Source organism: Salmo salar, chromosome 18 (genome assembly GCF_965601325.2).
Source record: "Salmo salar chromosome 18, fSalSal1, whole genome shotgun sequence".
Lineage (NCBI taxonomy): Eukaryota > Metazoa > Chordata > Actinopteri > Salmoniformes > Salmonidae > Salmo > Salmo salar.
In genome coordinates this window covers 73,144,608-73,159,113 of record NC_138308.1, presented here as the reverse complement: position 1 = coordinate 73,159,113, position 14,506 = coordinate 73,144,608, and the positions used below count along the sequence as shown (strand labels likewise).

At 43.2% G+C, this 14,506-nt stretch overlaps 1 protein-coding gene across 3 annotated transcripts in view; it reads right to left on the bottom strand.

Annotated features, from left to right (window-relative positions):
- focad (focadhesin) overlaps positions 1–14,506 on the bottom strand; it is a 76,910-nt gene that overhangs the window by 6,961 nt on the left and 55,443 nt on the right. For all 3 annotated transcript variants that reach the window (XM_014155779.3, XM_014155781.3, XM_014155780.3), the window contains exons 22-35: positions 13,176–13,268; positions 12,909–12,997; positions 9,668–9,709; positions 9,168–9,276; positions 8,384–8,500; positions 7,951–8,189; positions 7,691–7,780; positions 5,074–5,224; positions 4,702–4,821; positions 4,491–4,613; positions 4,258–4,335; positions 3,573–3,644; positions 3,334–3,436; positions 70–279 (exon numbers count right to left, since the gene is read on the bottom strand). In XM_014155779.3, the coding sequence (XP_014011254.1) occupies positions 70–279; positions 3,334–3,436; positions 3,573–3,644; positions 4,258–4,335; positions 4,491–4,613; positions 4,702–4,821; positions 5,074–5,224; positions 7,691–7,780; positions 7,951–8,189; positions 8,384–8,500; positions 9,168–9,276; positions 9,668–9,709; positions 12,909–12,997; positions 13,176–13,268 (1,636 nt within the window). The remainder of the gene's footprint in view (positions 1–69; positions 280–3,333; positions 3,437–3,572; positions 3,645–4,257; positions 4,336–4,490; positions 4,614–4,701; positions 4,822–5,073; positions 5,225–7,690; positions 7,781–7,950; positions 8,190–8,383; positions 8,501–9,167; positions 9,277–9,667; positions 9,710–12,908; positions 12,998–13,175; positions 13,269–14,506) is intronic.

Here is a 14,506-nt window from a genome sequence, read left to right as displayed (position 1 = left end):
GAATTTCTCTGCGTGTTTGTGGAATGTATGACTATGTGGAAGAGATAGGTGGGGAGGGTATCACAGTACCAAAGTTGAGCCTCATGAGAGGGGACAGGATGGCGCTCCAGTTGACAGGGGGGTACTGGTAACTCCCTCCCACTGTGGCCAGGGAGCCCAAGCCTGTCTTCACCAGACTAGGGTGGGAAAACTCTGGACCTTTCTTTCCTGCCTCGGCGAGGAAGTCCACAACCGACCTGATCACACTCTTCTCTGGGAGGTAACTGAAGTCCTGGGGCACTGAGAGAGAGAGAGAGAGGCGTTTGACTAAGCTTTTTTTCCATGCATTGGAAGGGGCAGAATTTACACATTTAGCACGACTCCATTAGTTGTGTTACACAGGGCAAGCTAAGTCTACCTAAAGTATTTAAAAGAAAATACCGAGTCATGCATAGAAGTACATACGGTCGTGGCCAAAAACATTGGCACCCTTGCACTTTTTTCAACTCACTCACAATTTTCACTAAAAATAAGTTGAAATTGACGAAAGCGTTTGTTCTCCACAATTTATTTCATTGTTAATATTACAGAACATTTGTTTTTCATTCAGAACTTAATATATCCAATTAAATCAGAAAATAAACAAATGGCATTATTGATACCCTAGACTTAATATTTGGTAGCACAGCCTTTAGTCACAATTACTGCAATCAAGCGCTTCCTATAGCCATCAATGAGCATCTTGCACCTTTGTACTAGCAGTTTGGCCCACTCCTCTTCTGAGAGCTGCTTCAGTTCTCCCAGATTTGAAGGGTGCCTTCTCCCAACTTCTGTTTTCAGATCTCTCCACAAGTTTTCAATGGGATTTAGGGTCTTGACTCATTGCTGGCTACTTCAGAACAATCCAGAGTTTTGTCTTGAACCATTCCTGGGTGATTTTTGAAGTGTGTTTGGGATCATTGTCTTGCTGGAAAACCCATGACCTTCGACAGAGACCCAGCTTTCTGACACTGGGTCCGATATTGTGGTCCAAAATGCCTTGGTATTCTCCTGATTTCATGATGCAATGCACACTTTCAAGGCACCCAGTACCAGAGGCAGCAAAGCAACCCTAAAACATCATTGAACCTCATCCATGTTTGACTGTAGGGAAGGTGTACTTTTCTTTGAAAACTTCCATTTTGTTTTCTGTAAACAGAGAGATGGTGTTCTTGGCCAAAAAGCTCTAATTTGGTCTCATCTGTCCAGAGGACATTCTCCCAGAAGGATCTTGGCATGTTCAGGTGTGTTTTGGCAAATTGCAGTCTGGCTTTCTTATGTCTCTCTCGCAGCAGTGGGTTCCTCCTGGGTCTCCTACCATATAACCCCCTTTCATTGAGTTGGCGACAGATGGTGTGAGTTGAAACTGTCGTACCTTGTGTCTGAAGGTCAGCTTGAATCTGTGTGGCAGTTGATCGAGGTGCTTTCTCCACCATTCAAACAATCCTTCGCTGCAATCTTCCATCAAGTTCTCTTATGGCCACGTCCAGTGAGGCTGGCTACAGTGGCGTGGGCCTTAAACTTCATGATAACATTATGTACGGTGGAAAGAGGAACATCAAGGTCTCTGGAGATGGACTTGTAGCCTTGAGATTGTCAACGCTTGGCTACAATCGTGTGTCTGACCTCCTCAGATAATTCTCTGGTTTTCTTTTCTCCATGCTCATTGCGGTACACACAGTGACACATTACAGGAGAATGAGTCCTTTTCTCTATTCAAACTGGTTGAATGAGTGATTTTTATAGATTTTAATATTGCAGGCACCTGCAACTCACCACAGGTAAGTTCAATTCCAAAGTAAATAAAAATCACCTGCTTGAAATCAAATTATTTCTAGCTACTTCTAGAAGGTGCCAATAATATTGTCGGGCCATTATAGGATTTCTTTGGTGGAATAAGCTAACATTTAGTAAATTATTCAGATTTTTTTGTTTTGTTCAACTGCAAACCAAAGACATACATATGTGGATACCAAAATATTCTTTCATTTCAACAGAAATGGTGCATTATTTGAAAAAAGTGCAAGGTTGCCAATATTTTTGGCCACGACTGTATAGAACAGTGGTCACCAACCGGTTGATCACGATCGACTTGTCAATCTCCAAGGAAGTTCTAGTCGATCGACAAACATTTCTGTAAAAAAAAACAACAATGAAGCCTTGTGTTCCTGTTTTGTTTTATTAGTCTGCCCTGCGCGCCGGTTAGACAAACTGTTGCCATTTCATGTGTCTGAAGGTACAAACTCTGTCTTCCCGGTGTGGCTGGAGAGGAAATTAAGTGCACTATGCTCCCGCTGGCCAATCAGATTGCTCAGATGACCGAGTCTGCAATAATGAGGCATAAAAGAAAGCTTCTGCAAAATTGATACTGTGAGATTTCAAAACATTTAAAACCATGACTAGAGAGAGACTGTCAACAAATACAACAAAGAGCTGCTGTTTTTATGAGTGTTCTTACTCAGCACTGTCAACACTTTGTATTCAACACTTTTATAAATCCATAAAATGCGTGTTCTTCCAATTTCCACTCTGTGCTACAACAAGCAGTCCAGCAGTAATGAATGAGTAGGAAAGTGTATCTATAGGTTTGCGTTGTTATTATCATTAGCGCCTTGGGTCTTTTTTAATATCGAGGAATATTTCACTTTCTCGGTTTATAGGAGTAACAACATGAATTTGTGCATGAGGCAGAAATAACACGGCGCGACTAGAGTTTCGCCATCAGCTGGAAGACGGTGTTCCTTTTTGGTCAGTGTCAGTGGAGGAAAGGGAGAGCGGAGGGATGTTGAGAGACAGACCCTCAGTCTGCTGCTCTCTCCCTTCGCTGAGACTGACCATCAGATGCAGGCACCATCAGCCCAGTAAAATAAAAAGCTAATTATTTAAATGAATGCTCACTCAGCTGTGCCTCACAAGTAATACAACAATGGATCTATTACCGGTGTGATCATATAGCCTACATCAAATATTTTAAATATAATTTAAAAAAAATGTCCCGAACAACAATGCATTGGCAGGTCAATTCAAGCAAAGCCAGTATGTGGCGATAACGTATTGGGCCTATAGCTTACTGCACAAACCTCATTTCTACAGAACTGTTTTTAATTAGTTATTGTTGCATAGGCGTACATTTTTTAAGTCATGTTAATAAAAAAATCAGAGCGGTAGATCTCGGCATGCATTTTGACTCAGAAAGTGATCGACTCCGAAAAGGTTGGTGACCACTGGTATAGAACCACTGAATTCTAGGATCTCTATGAAGCCACAAATCTCTAGGTATGTTAGGTCTGGGGCATGTTGTTGTGTGGTCCTTACCTGCTGTGCGACTGTGGCTGGTGGACATGTGGGCCAGGTGGAGGTGCCCCACCAGACAGGCACTGTTAGACTGCAGCCCGATGGCCCCTGAGAATGTGATGATCTACAGGTGAAAGGCAGGAGCCGTGTTAGTTTGTTGCTTGTTGTTTGTTTCTTGCTTTATGCATGTCCCTTGTGAGCGGTTAAAACAACATCCTCTTGAAGGACAGTAAACTTCATTAATCAATCAACGTTCTGACCTGTGTGATGGCCCGTATGACCTCGTTCATTCTGCTCTGCTGCTGGGAGGACTGCTCAGATTCATTCTTCAGCTAGAAGGGAGAGAACAGACACACATCGTCACTTATAACAGAGAGGAAGAGAAAGAGAGAGGCCCAACTGGGCGTAAAAATCAGTCTCCCACCAACAGGTGGTGTTGTTTCGCCAAGCAAGGAGTTTTTGTATGGAGGTCAATGCGAGTGTGTCGAATTTGGTCCCCCCCAAAAAATGTATGGCTTATTTGCTACGTGAGGTTTATTGGATCTAATAGAAGTCTCGTAATACTTAAGTTGTTACGAGTGTACTGATATAAGTAGGACTTTCATTGAATATTCAAAAAAGGATTACAATAAATGAGATGTATCCACCAATCCAAAAAAAGGATAGGTGGGAGCTAGACAGCCTGCCGCGCTGCTTTGTGGACGACGACTCCCATTGTTAGGGCCGGAGAGATATCTTGTCAATATATCCATACTATTTGCTTATATTCACTTAGAACACACTTTACCATTGCACATGTAAAGCCATAAATAGGTGTTTGGCTCTATCTAGGGGGAAGTTTTGGAACTGTTCATTTGGGAGGATTACCTTTTGTATTTGTACAGTACAGCACTGCACTTTTAAGTTCGATTCCACTAACCCCATCCCAAATGTAGGAAGACTCACCTGAAGGATGCCAGTCTCTGATCCCACCAGAGCCACCAGGCCGTTGACAGCAGCCAGCCTCTGCATGGTGGGACAGCCCTGCAACACAGGGGAGGAGAGCCCACTCAATTAATTACACCCGGACTCATACTGTTCATTGGCATGAATCACTTGCGATGCCAGGCCCATTGTTTAAAATAGCTTGTTTGGAACATAGGTAAACGTTTGCTCTGCCCTGGTTGTCGCTCCAGTACCTCAGCCAGTAGGATCTTTATCCAGGCATCCAGAAGGCGGGGTTGGATGTCCTCTGCCTTGCCGTGGCCGCAGGACGACAGACCATGAACAACCAGGCCAAGAGCCAATGAGAAACCTGGAGTCTGGACAACACAGGAAAGACGTATAGTTGTAGATTAACATTACACACACACACAAACCTCGCACACTCATGAAACTGTACCATCTCACCTGCTGGCTCTCCTCTGTCATGCTACGAAGAGCGCTCATGATCTCCTCTGCTTTAAGGGCATCAACTACCCCTCCACTGAAGGCTGCCACCCCCACACCTGCTACAGAGTAGGCCAACACCTTGGGAGGGAGGGAGGGAGGGAGGGAGGAAAGGAATGAGGGAAGGAGATAGCATATGGACATTTCAATTATTTAGAATAATGATTTGTAAAAAGGTGAGCAGACTTTAAATATTATCTGTTAATAACCTTCTAAATGATTTATTTAAGGGAAGACATCGTTATAAACCCTGCTTCAGGTGTCAAATCTGACCCTACACAGTAAAACAGCAGTGATTGAGATATAAACTAATATGAAGATTTGGGCCAATACCTCCTGCAGCATGCGACCCTGACTGCTGCTGTCCCCCTGTAGGGCCTCCAGCAGCTTGTCCAGGGTGAGGCCCACACGGGCCCGGTGTTCTGTCTGTCCACTGCCACTAACGGCCCCCAGCACCAGGCCTAGGCCCAGCACACAGCCCGCACTGGAGAAAGGAGAGGTAGTGAAAAACGGAAGATAGTAGGGGAGATAGTAGGGGAGTACATTGTTGCACAAACTGAAAGCTTGCCACCTCATACACACGCATGCGCACATACAGCGCATTCGGAAAATATTCAGACCCCTTGACTTTTTCAACATTTTGTTACAGCCGAATTCTAAAATGAATTAAAATGTTATTTTTCCTCATTCACTTACACACAATACCCCATAATGACAAAACAAAAAGTTTTTTTGAAATTTTTGCAAGTGTTTTACAAATAAAAAACAAAAAGATCACTTTTTTTTGTCACCAGCAAAGCACCCCCACAACTCCTCCTCCATGCTTCACGGTGGGAACTACACATGTGGAACCCAAAATCTCAAATTTGGACTCATCAGAGCAAAATGACAAATGCTCGTGTTTCTTGGCCCAAGCAAGTCTCTTCTTCTTATTGGTGTCCTTTAGTAGTGGTTTCTTTGCAGCAATTCAACCATGAATGCCTGATTCACGCAGTCTCCTCTGAACAGTTGATGTTGAGATGTGTCTGTTACTTGAACTCTGAAGCATTTATTTGGGCTGCAATTTCTGAGGCTGGTAACTCTAATGAACTTATCCTTTGCAGCAGAGGTAACTCTGGGTCTTCCATTCCTGTGGCGGTCCTCATGAAAGCCAGTTTCATCATAGCACTTGATGGTTTTTGCGACTGCACTTGAAGAAACTTTCAATGTTCTTGACATTTTCTGGATTGACTGACGTTCATGTCTTAAAGTAATGATGGACTGTCGTTTCTCTTTGCTTATTTGAGCGGTTCTTGCCATAATATGAACTTGGTATATTACCAAATAGGGCTATCTTCTGTAAACCACCCCTACCTTGTCACAACATAACTGATCGGCTTGAGGAAAGACGCATTGAAGGAAAGAAATTCCACAAATTAACTTTTAAGAAAGCACACCTGTTAATTGAAATGCATTCCAAGTGACTACCCCATGAAGCTGGTTGAGAGAATGCCAAGCGTGTGCAAAGCTGTCATCAAGGCAAAGGGTGGCTATTTGAAGAATCTCAAATATAAAATATATTTGGATTTGTTCAACACTTTTTTGGTTACTACATGATTCCATGTGTGTTATTTCATAGTTGTTGTCTTCACTATTATTCTACAATGTAGAAAATAGTACAAATAAAGAAAAACCCTGGAATGAGTAGGTGTGTCTAAACTTTTGACTGGTACAGTAAATATTTTGAATCTTTGGCAGCGATTAGAGGCTTGAGTCTTCTTGGGTATGAGCTTGGCACACCTGTATTTGGGGAGTTTCTCCCATTCGTCTCTGCAGATCCTTTCAAGCTCTGCCAGGTTGGATGGGCAGTGTCGTTGCACAGTTATTTTATGGTCTCTCCAGAGATGTTCGACCGGGTTCAAGTCCAGGGTCTGGCAGGGCCACTCAAGTACATTGAGATTTGTCCCGAAGCCACTCCTGTGTTGTGTTGGTTGTGTGCTTAGGGTCGTTGTCCTGTTGGAAGGTTAACCTTTGCCCCAATCTGAGGTCCTGAGAGCTCTGGAGCAGGTTTTCTTCAAGGATCTCTCTGTAATTTGCTCCGTTCATCTTTCCCTTGATCCTGACTAGCCTCCCAGTCCCTGACGCTGAAAAACATCCCTACAGCATGATGCTGCCACCACCATGCTTCACCGTAGGGATGGTGCCAGGTTTCCTCCAGACGTGACGCTTGGCATTCAGGCCAATCTTGGTTTCATCAGACCAGAGAATCTTGTTTCTTATGGTCAGAGTCCTTTAGGTGCCTTTTGGAAAACTCCAAGTGGGCTGTCATGTGCTTTTTATTGAGGAATGGCTTCCGTCTGGCCACCCTACCATAAAAGCCTGATTGGTGGAGTGCTGCAGAGATGGTTGTCCTTCTGGAAGGTTCTCCCATCTCCACAGAGGAACTGAAGCTCTGTCAGAGTGACCATAGGTTCTTGGTTACCTCCCTGACCAAGGCCCTTCTCCCCTGATTGCTCTGTTTGTCCGGATGGACAGTTTTAAGAGTCTTGGTGGTTCCAAACTTCTTCCATTTAAGAATGATTGAGGCCGCTGTGTTCTTGAGGACCTTCAATGCTGCAGAAATGTTTTTGTCCCCTTCCCAAGATCTGTGCCTCGACACAATCCTGTCTCGGAGCTCTATGGACACTTATGTAAATAAGGTATTTCTGTTTTTGTTTTATTTTTATAATTAGCCAAAATTTCTAAAAACATGTTTTCACTTTGTCATTATAGGAATTGTTTGTAGATTGATTTTTTAAATTGTATTAATTTAATCCATTTCAGAATAAGGCTGTAACGTTAAACTAAACGTGGAAAAAGTCAAGGGGTCTGAATACTTTCCGAATACACTGTATAAGATGGTAGGGCAGTGTCAATCCAGCCATTCTCATATTTATTGACTAATTTATAGATGCAATTCAGACACACTCACTTGTACTCCAGGTTGCTGTCAAAGCAGCAGGCTTCCAGAGTGTCTAGAGAACTCATCAACAGCTCTGTGATCTTCTGACCTGACACATCACTGAACCAGAGAGAGAGAAGGAAGGAACAGAGGGAATGCTTTGGAAAAACCCAGAAACACAACACCCAATGACATCCAATGTCACAATACCAACAAACAAACACACAACACCTCATGAGTCAATTCTCACACACACCACCCCATCTCTACCCCCATGGCAGACCCCCTACCTGAGCCTCTCCTGGTGCAGGCAGGACAGCAGCATGCCCAGGGCCAGGCCAGAGTGGAACTGGACGGCCTGGGAGTCGTCTGCGGTGGGCGAGCCGGGAAGCCCCGCCCTCAGGGTGGCTAGGACCTGTGGCACGCTGTCCTTGTGCCAGGCAACCAGCACGGGCACCACCAGGGACAGGGCCAGGGCGGCACAGGAGCGGGCGATGGCACTGGCCGTGTTCTCTCCCGAGTAGGACCGCTAAGTAGGATCAGTAAGTTGAAGAAAATACTATTAAACAATAATACCATTCTGTTGAATGGTATTGTAGAGACATTCAACAATAGTGTACAGGTATCCATTTATTTTTATGATGTAACATCAATATAGCATGATTTAGCTGCCAGCATAATTCAGTGATAATTCTAGTTGTTGTGCTTGGTTGGTGTACTGACGTGTAGGAACCAGGGGAAGACTTGTCCTCTGGGCTTGTAGCTGCTGCTGACGATGCTGAGGAGAGTGTCCAGGACCATGGCCAGCCAGGTAGATGTGGACAGGATCTCAGGGCCCACCTACAGCATATACCACAACAAACATGGCAGGGGAGAGTTACAGCACCACCCAAATGGTAAAAGCTTTAGATGACTGTGGTCCTTTTTCAGTTCATATTTATTAGGACTATATCTGGTAAAACAATGGGATACTTTTAGAGACACGCCTCCCTATTTTATGGTACAGAAATGACCAGCTATTTACTTAAGCAATAAGGCACGAGGGGGTGTGGTAATATGACCAATATACCCTCAGCTGAGGGCTGATCTTAGGGAACGCAACGCGAAGTGTCTGGATACAGCCCTTAGCTGTGGTATATTGGTCATATACCACAAACCCCCCAAGGTGCCTTACTGCTATTATAAACTGGTTACCAACGTAATTAGAGCAGTAAAAATAAATGTTTTGTCATACTCGTGGCTGATATAGCACGGCTGTCAGCCAATCAGCATTCAGGGCTCGAACCACCCAGTTTATAATAAGAAATAACATGGTAAAATGGTAATTACACAGTAACAACCTTAGCATGCATTATTTTCTGTTTTCTCTTCAGATTCATTATAACAAACACTACTAGGCACCAGGGTACTAGTATCCCTTGACACCACATCATTTCCTAGTTAATACCAGGTAAGTACCAGTGCTATAAAATACAATGCTCCCATAACGTGTGGAGTCTGCTCTTACCCCAAGTCCTCCCTCCGTGTCAGCGGGCATGTTGCTCTCGTATTTGGCCAGCACTGCAGCCAGACCGCTCAGAGCCAAGATGGAGTTCCCCTGCACCACCGGACTGTCCCTATCGCCACGGAGACACAGGTGTAACACCGGGTTACCATGACAACAGTAGCAGGACTCACCGCCATCATCAACCAAACAGCGTGGCTACCGGCCAGTGCTCCTCGATCCCGGTTTTGGGGGGCTTTCAGTGCGTACAGGATTTTGTTCCAGTCCAGTACTAACCCACCTGCTTTAAGGGTTTTAATGATGGCACTGACCTAGTCTAGAATAGTCCCACTGTTTTGTTAAGACCAAAGCTATCAACAGACAAACAATCGGTAAAATCCCTTACCATAATTATAAATGTAATATAATTGCGACAAGTTACATTGTTAATGCATACACTTGACACAGTGGGGAAATTCAATGTCAATGCAGAGGAGACAAACATGGGGGACAGACAGACTTACTTTGCTGCAGATTTGACAACATCAGTCAGCTGGTCCCTGACCCTGTGTAGAGGGAGAGAAGGGGAGAGGAAGACAAGGAGGATGATTTAGATTCTATCGCTGGACGGGGGGTTGAACGTTTCATCTTCTCATGTCTTGATTTACGATTATGCACTCACGCACACAGTCTCTTTTCATCTGAGCGTAGCACATCACTCACATGGCGGCTGTCTGTCCCAGTGAGAGCATGCATTGACACCGATGTTCCCGCTGGTGTGCGTGTGTGTGTGGAGATACAGTTGAAGTCGGAAGTTTACATACACCTCAGCCAAACACATTTAAACTCAGTTTTTAACAATTCCTGACATTTAATCCAAGTAAAAATTCCCTGTTTTAGGTCAGTTAGGATCACCACTTTATTTTAAGAATGTGAAATGTCAGAATAATAGTAGAGAGAATGAGAATTTGATTTTTTTCATCACATTCCCAGTGGGTCAGAAGTTTACATACACTCAATTAGTATTTGGTAGCATTGCCTTTAAATTGTTTAACTTGGGTCAAACGTATCGGGTAGCCTGCGCAAGCTTCCCACAATAAGTTGGGTGAATTTTGGCCCATTCCTCCTGACAGAGCTGGTGTAACTGAGTCAGGTTTGTAGGCCTCCTTGCTCGCACACACTTTTCCAGTTCTGCCCACACATTTTCTATAGGATTGAGGTCGGGCTTTGTGATGGCCAGTCCAATACCTTGACTTTGTTGTCCTTAAGCCATTTTGCCACAACTTTGGAAGTATGCTTGGGGTCATTGTCCATTTGGAAGACCCATTTGCGACCAAGCTTTAACTTCCTGACTGATGTCTTGAGATGTTGCTTCAATATATCCACATAATTGTCCTACCTCAAGATGCCATCTATTTTGTGAAGTACACCAGTCCCTCCTTCAGCAAAGCACCCCCAGAACATGTTGCTACCGCCCTCGTGCTTCACGGTTGGGATGGTGTTCTTTGGCTTGCAAGCCTCCCGCTTTTTCCTACAAACATAACGATGGTCATTATGGCCAAACAGTTCTATTTTTGTTTCATCAGACCAGAGGACATTTCTCCAAAAAGTACGATCTTTGTCCCCATGTGCAGTTGCAAACCGTAGTCTGGCTTTTTTATGGCGGTTTTGGAGCAGTGGCTTCTTCCTTGCTGAGCGGCCTTTCAAGTTAGGTCGATATAGGACTCGTCTTACTGTGGATATAGATACTTTTGTACCCGTTTCCTCCAGCGTCTTCACAAGGTCCTTTGCTGTTGTTCTGGGATTGATTTGCACTTTTCGCACCAAAGTACGTTCATCTCTAGGAGACAGAACGCGTCTCCTTCCTGAGCGGTCCAATGGTGTTTATACTTGCGTACTATTGTTTGTACAGATGAATGTGGTACCTTCAGGCGTTTGGAAATTGCTCCCAAGGATGAACCAGACTTGTGAAGGTCTACAATTTTTTTTCTGAGGTCTTGGCTTATTTCTTTTGATTTTCCCATGATGTCAAGCAAAGAGGCACTGAGTTTGAAGGTAGGCCTTGAAATGTATCCACAGGTATACCTCCAACTGACTCAAATGATGTCAATTAGCCTATCAGAAGCTTCTTAAGCCATGACATCATTTTCTGGAATTTTCCACAGTCAAAGGCACAGTCAACTTAGTGTATGTAAACTTCTGACCCACTGGAATTGTGATACAGTGAATTATAAGTGAAATAATCTGTCTGTAAACAATTGTTGGAAAAATTACTTGTGTCATGCACAAAGTAGATGTCCTAAACCACTTGGCAAAACTATAGTATGTTAACAAGAAATGTGTGGAGTGGTTGAAATACACTTAGGTTGGAGTCATTTAAAAATTGTATGTAAACCTCTGACTTCAACTGTATTTGGCCTGCAATTTCTGAGGCTGGTAACTCTAATGAACTTATCCTCTGCAGCAAAAGTAACTCTGGGTCTTCCATTCCTGTGGCGGTCCTCATGAGAGCCAGTTTCATCATAGCGTTTGATGGTTTTTGCGACTGTGCTTTAAGAAACGTTCAAAGTTGTTGAAATGTACCATATTGATTGACCTTCATGTTTTAAAGTAATGATGGACTGTCATTTCTCTTTGCTTATTTGAGCTGTTCTTGGCATAATATGGCTTTGATATTTTACCAAATAGGGCCATCTTCTGTATACCACCCCTACCTTGTCACAACACAACTGATTGGCTCAAATGCATTAAGGAAAGAAATTCTACAAATTAACTTTTAAGAAGGCACACCTGTTAATTGAAATGCATTCCAGGTGACTACCTCATGAAGGACTGGTATAGTGATCTCTGTTGAGGTGATGGATGGACCAGTTGTTTTAATCCACCTTAGTATGCCTGGAATCTTGGCTTCAGTTAACTTTTTGGAAGAATCTGCTGTGCACATTTCCCTCATATCACTGTCAGCCATTAATAGTAGAAAAGTAGTCCTATTTGGCTCAGTTGGTAGAGCATGGCGCTTGAAAAGTCAGGATTGTGGGTTACGATTTCCACTGGGGCAAACCATACGAAATATGTATGCGTGCATGACTATTAGCACCTTGGATAGTGTATGCTAAAGTGCATATTATTTTAAAAAACGAATTAGATACCAGAATATTGTGACGAGGAGAGGAAGCTATTTTAGACTATTGATATGTAGCCCATATTCCTGGCAGATTAGCCTTCAAACGATCCCCTCATTTGAGAAGAGAGCTGTTTTAGGAAGTTAATATCTAGTTAGTAGTTTCTGTCACTGAGATATACTGGAATTACATTACAAGATTGACATCCAAATTAGATAGTTAGATTCATGCGAAGCTATGCAAAAACTAGAAACCCTATTGTCAATCTTGTAATGTAATTCCAGAATAACTCAGTGACAGAAACTAACTAGATTTATTCAGGAATGTTTACTTTTTTCCTTTTACCCAGTGGTAAAGGGCAAAGTAATCTGTGTTAAGAGCTTAGATGTTTTTGATTATAGGGAGAGGGGTCAAAATGACAGGGCTTTTTGGTGGATGCCACAGAGGAAGTAATTCAGAAAATGACCATCTCCGCAAAGGTCAACTATGTCCTGTTGTTCCATAGTCTTAAATAATGTCATGCTGTCGGCTATAGGGACCAATGAAATGTGCAATGTTGGAAGATGGGCTGGATTATGGTGGAATAGAACGGCATGTTTAAAGACAGGTGGGTGTGTGTGTCCGTGTCTATGTGTGTTCTCACCAGAGCCAGGCACAGTGCTGTTTGTACTGCAGCTCCTCTGGACTCTCCTTGCCTTGCTTTTGCTGCATCTCCAGCTCTGCCCGACGACCCTAATGACCACAGCAACCATGACCACACAGCAACTACATACACACAACCACCATACCGGTACAGCAACCATGATCGCAAAACAACCGCATTCATACGGCAACCATGACCATAAATTGACCAGGAAACTCAATACAGATAAACAGAAAGACATGCAGTATTCATACGGCACGCACATACCTGTAGGACGGAATGGTAAGCTCGACTCATGAACCCTCGCCAGGCCTGGGGTAGGAGGAGGGCACGATGCCACTCTGACGGCTGAATGTTCACCTGACCACAGAGAAGAAGAGAAATACTGAGTATGTATGTACATTCATACATGTACACTACCGTTCAAAGGTTTAGGGTACTTAGAAATGTCCGTGTTTTTGAAAGAAAAGCCCATTAAAATAACATTAAACTTATCAGAAATACAGCGTAGACATTGTTAATGTTGTAAATGACTATTGTAGCTGGAAACGGCAGATTTTTTATGGAATATCTGCATAGGTGTACAGAGGCCCATTATCAGCAACCATCACTCCTGTGTTCCAATGGCACGTTGTGTTAGCTAATCCAAGTTTATCATTTTAAAAAGCTAATTGATCATTAGAAAACCCTTTTGCAATTATGTTAGCACAGCTGAAAACTGTTGTGCTCATTAAAGAAGCAATAAAACTGGCCTTCTTAAGACTAGTTGAGTATCTGGAGCGTAAGCATTTGTGGGTTCGATTACAGGCTCAAAATGACCAGAAACAAAGACCTTTCTTCTGAAACTCGTCAGTCTATTCTTGTTCTGAGAAATGAAGGCTATTCCATGCGAGAAATTGCCAAGAAACTGAAGATCTCGTACAACGCTGTGTACTACTCCCTTCACAGAACAGCGCAAACTGTCTCTAACCAGAATGGAAAGAGGAGTGGGAGGCCCCGGTGCACAACTAAGCAAGAGGACAAGTACATTAGAGTGTCTAGTTTGAGAAACAGATCTAGCAACTCATAAACAAAACAAGGGAAGGTTGATGAACAGATTGCTAAAATAAACAGTTTGTGTAGTATGTTGAGGATGCCTTAAACTGTTACTGTAGCGTACAACTAGGGCTGTCAGCCGGTGATTGTCAAGCAAACAACTGCCGGTCTCACGGTAATTGACTGTTAATTAACATAAACACATTTAGCATCTCCTGGCTCCCACGCATAGCCTACAAGCCACTGATGCAGACCTTTGGAGCATCTACATTTTAAAAAGTCTAATAAATCCATGTAATATAGCCTACACCAACACAATAAATCCATTATTTATTTTAGACAGGTCTAAAGAAACATGAAATGAAAAAAATGTAGTCTATTTCAGAAGAACAGACTGGCATACTGAGTTGTCCTTATGTTGGGCCCTGATATGGCTAAGCCATATGGCAGTGGGCTACACTAGTTAATTTAGCAGACAAGATTTGCTTAGAATTCTGTGGCATTACTTTATATTATGAAGAATGCAATCGAACTTAGCTGAATAAAACAGAAAGGATATTTTC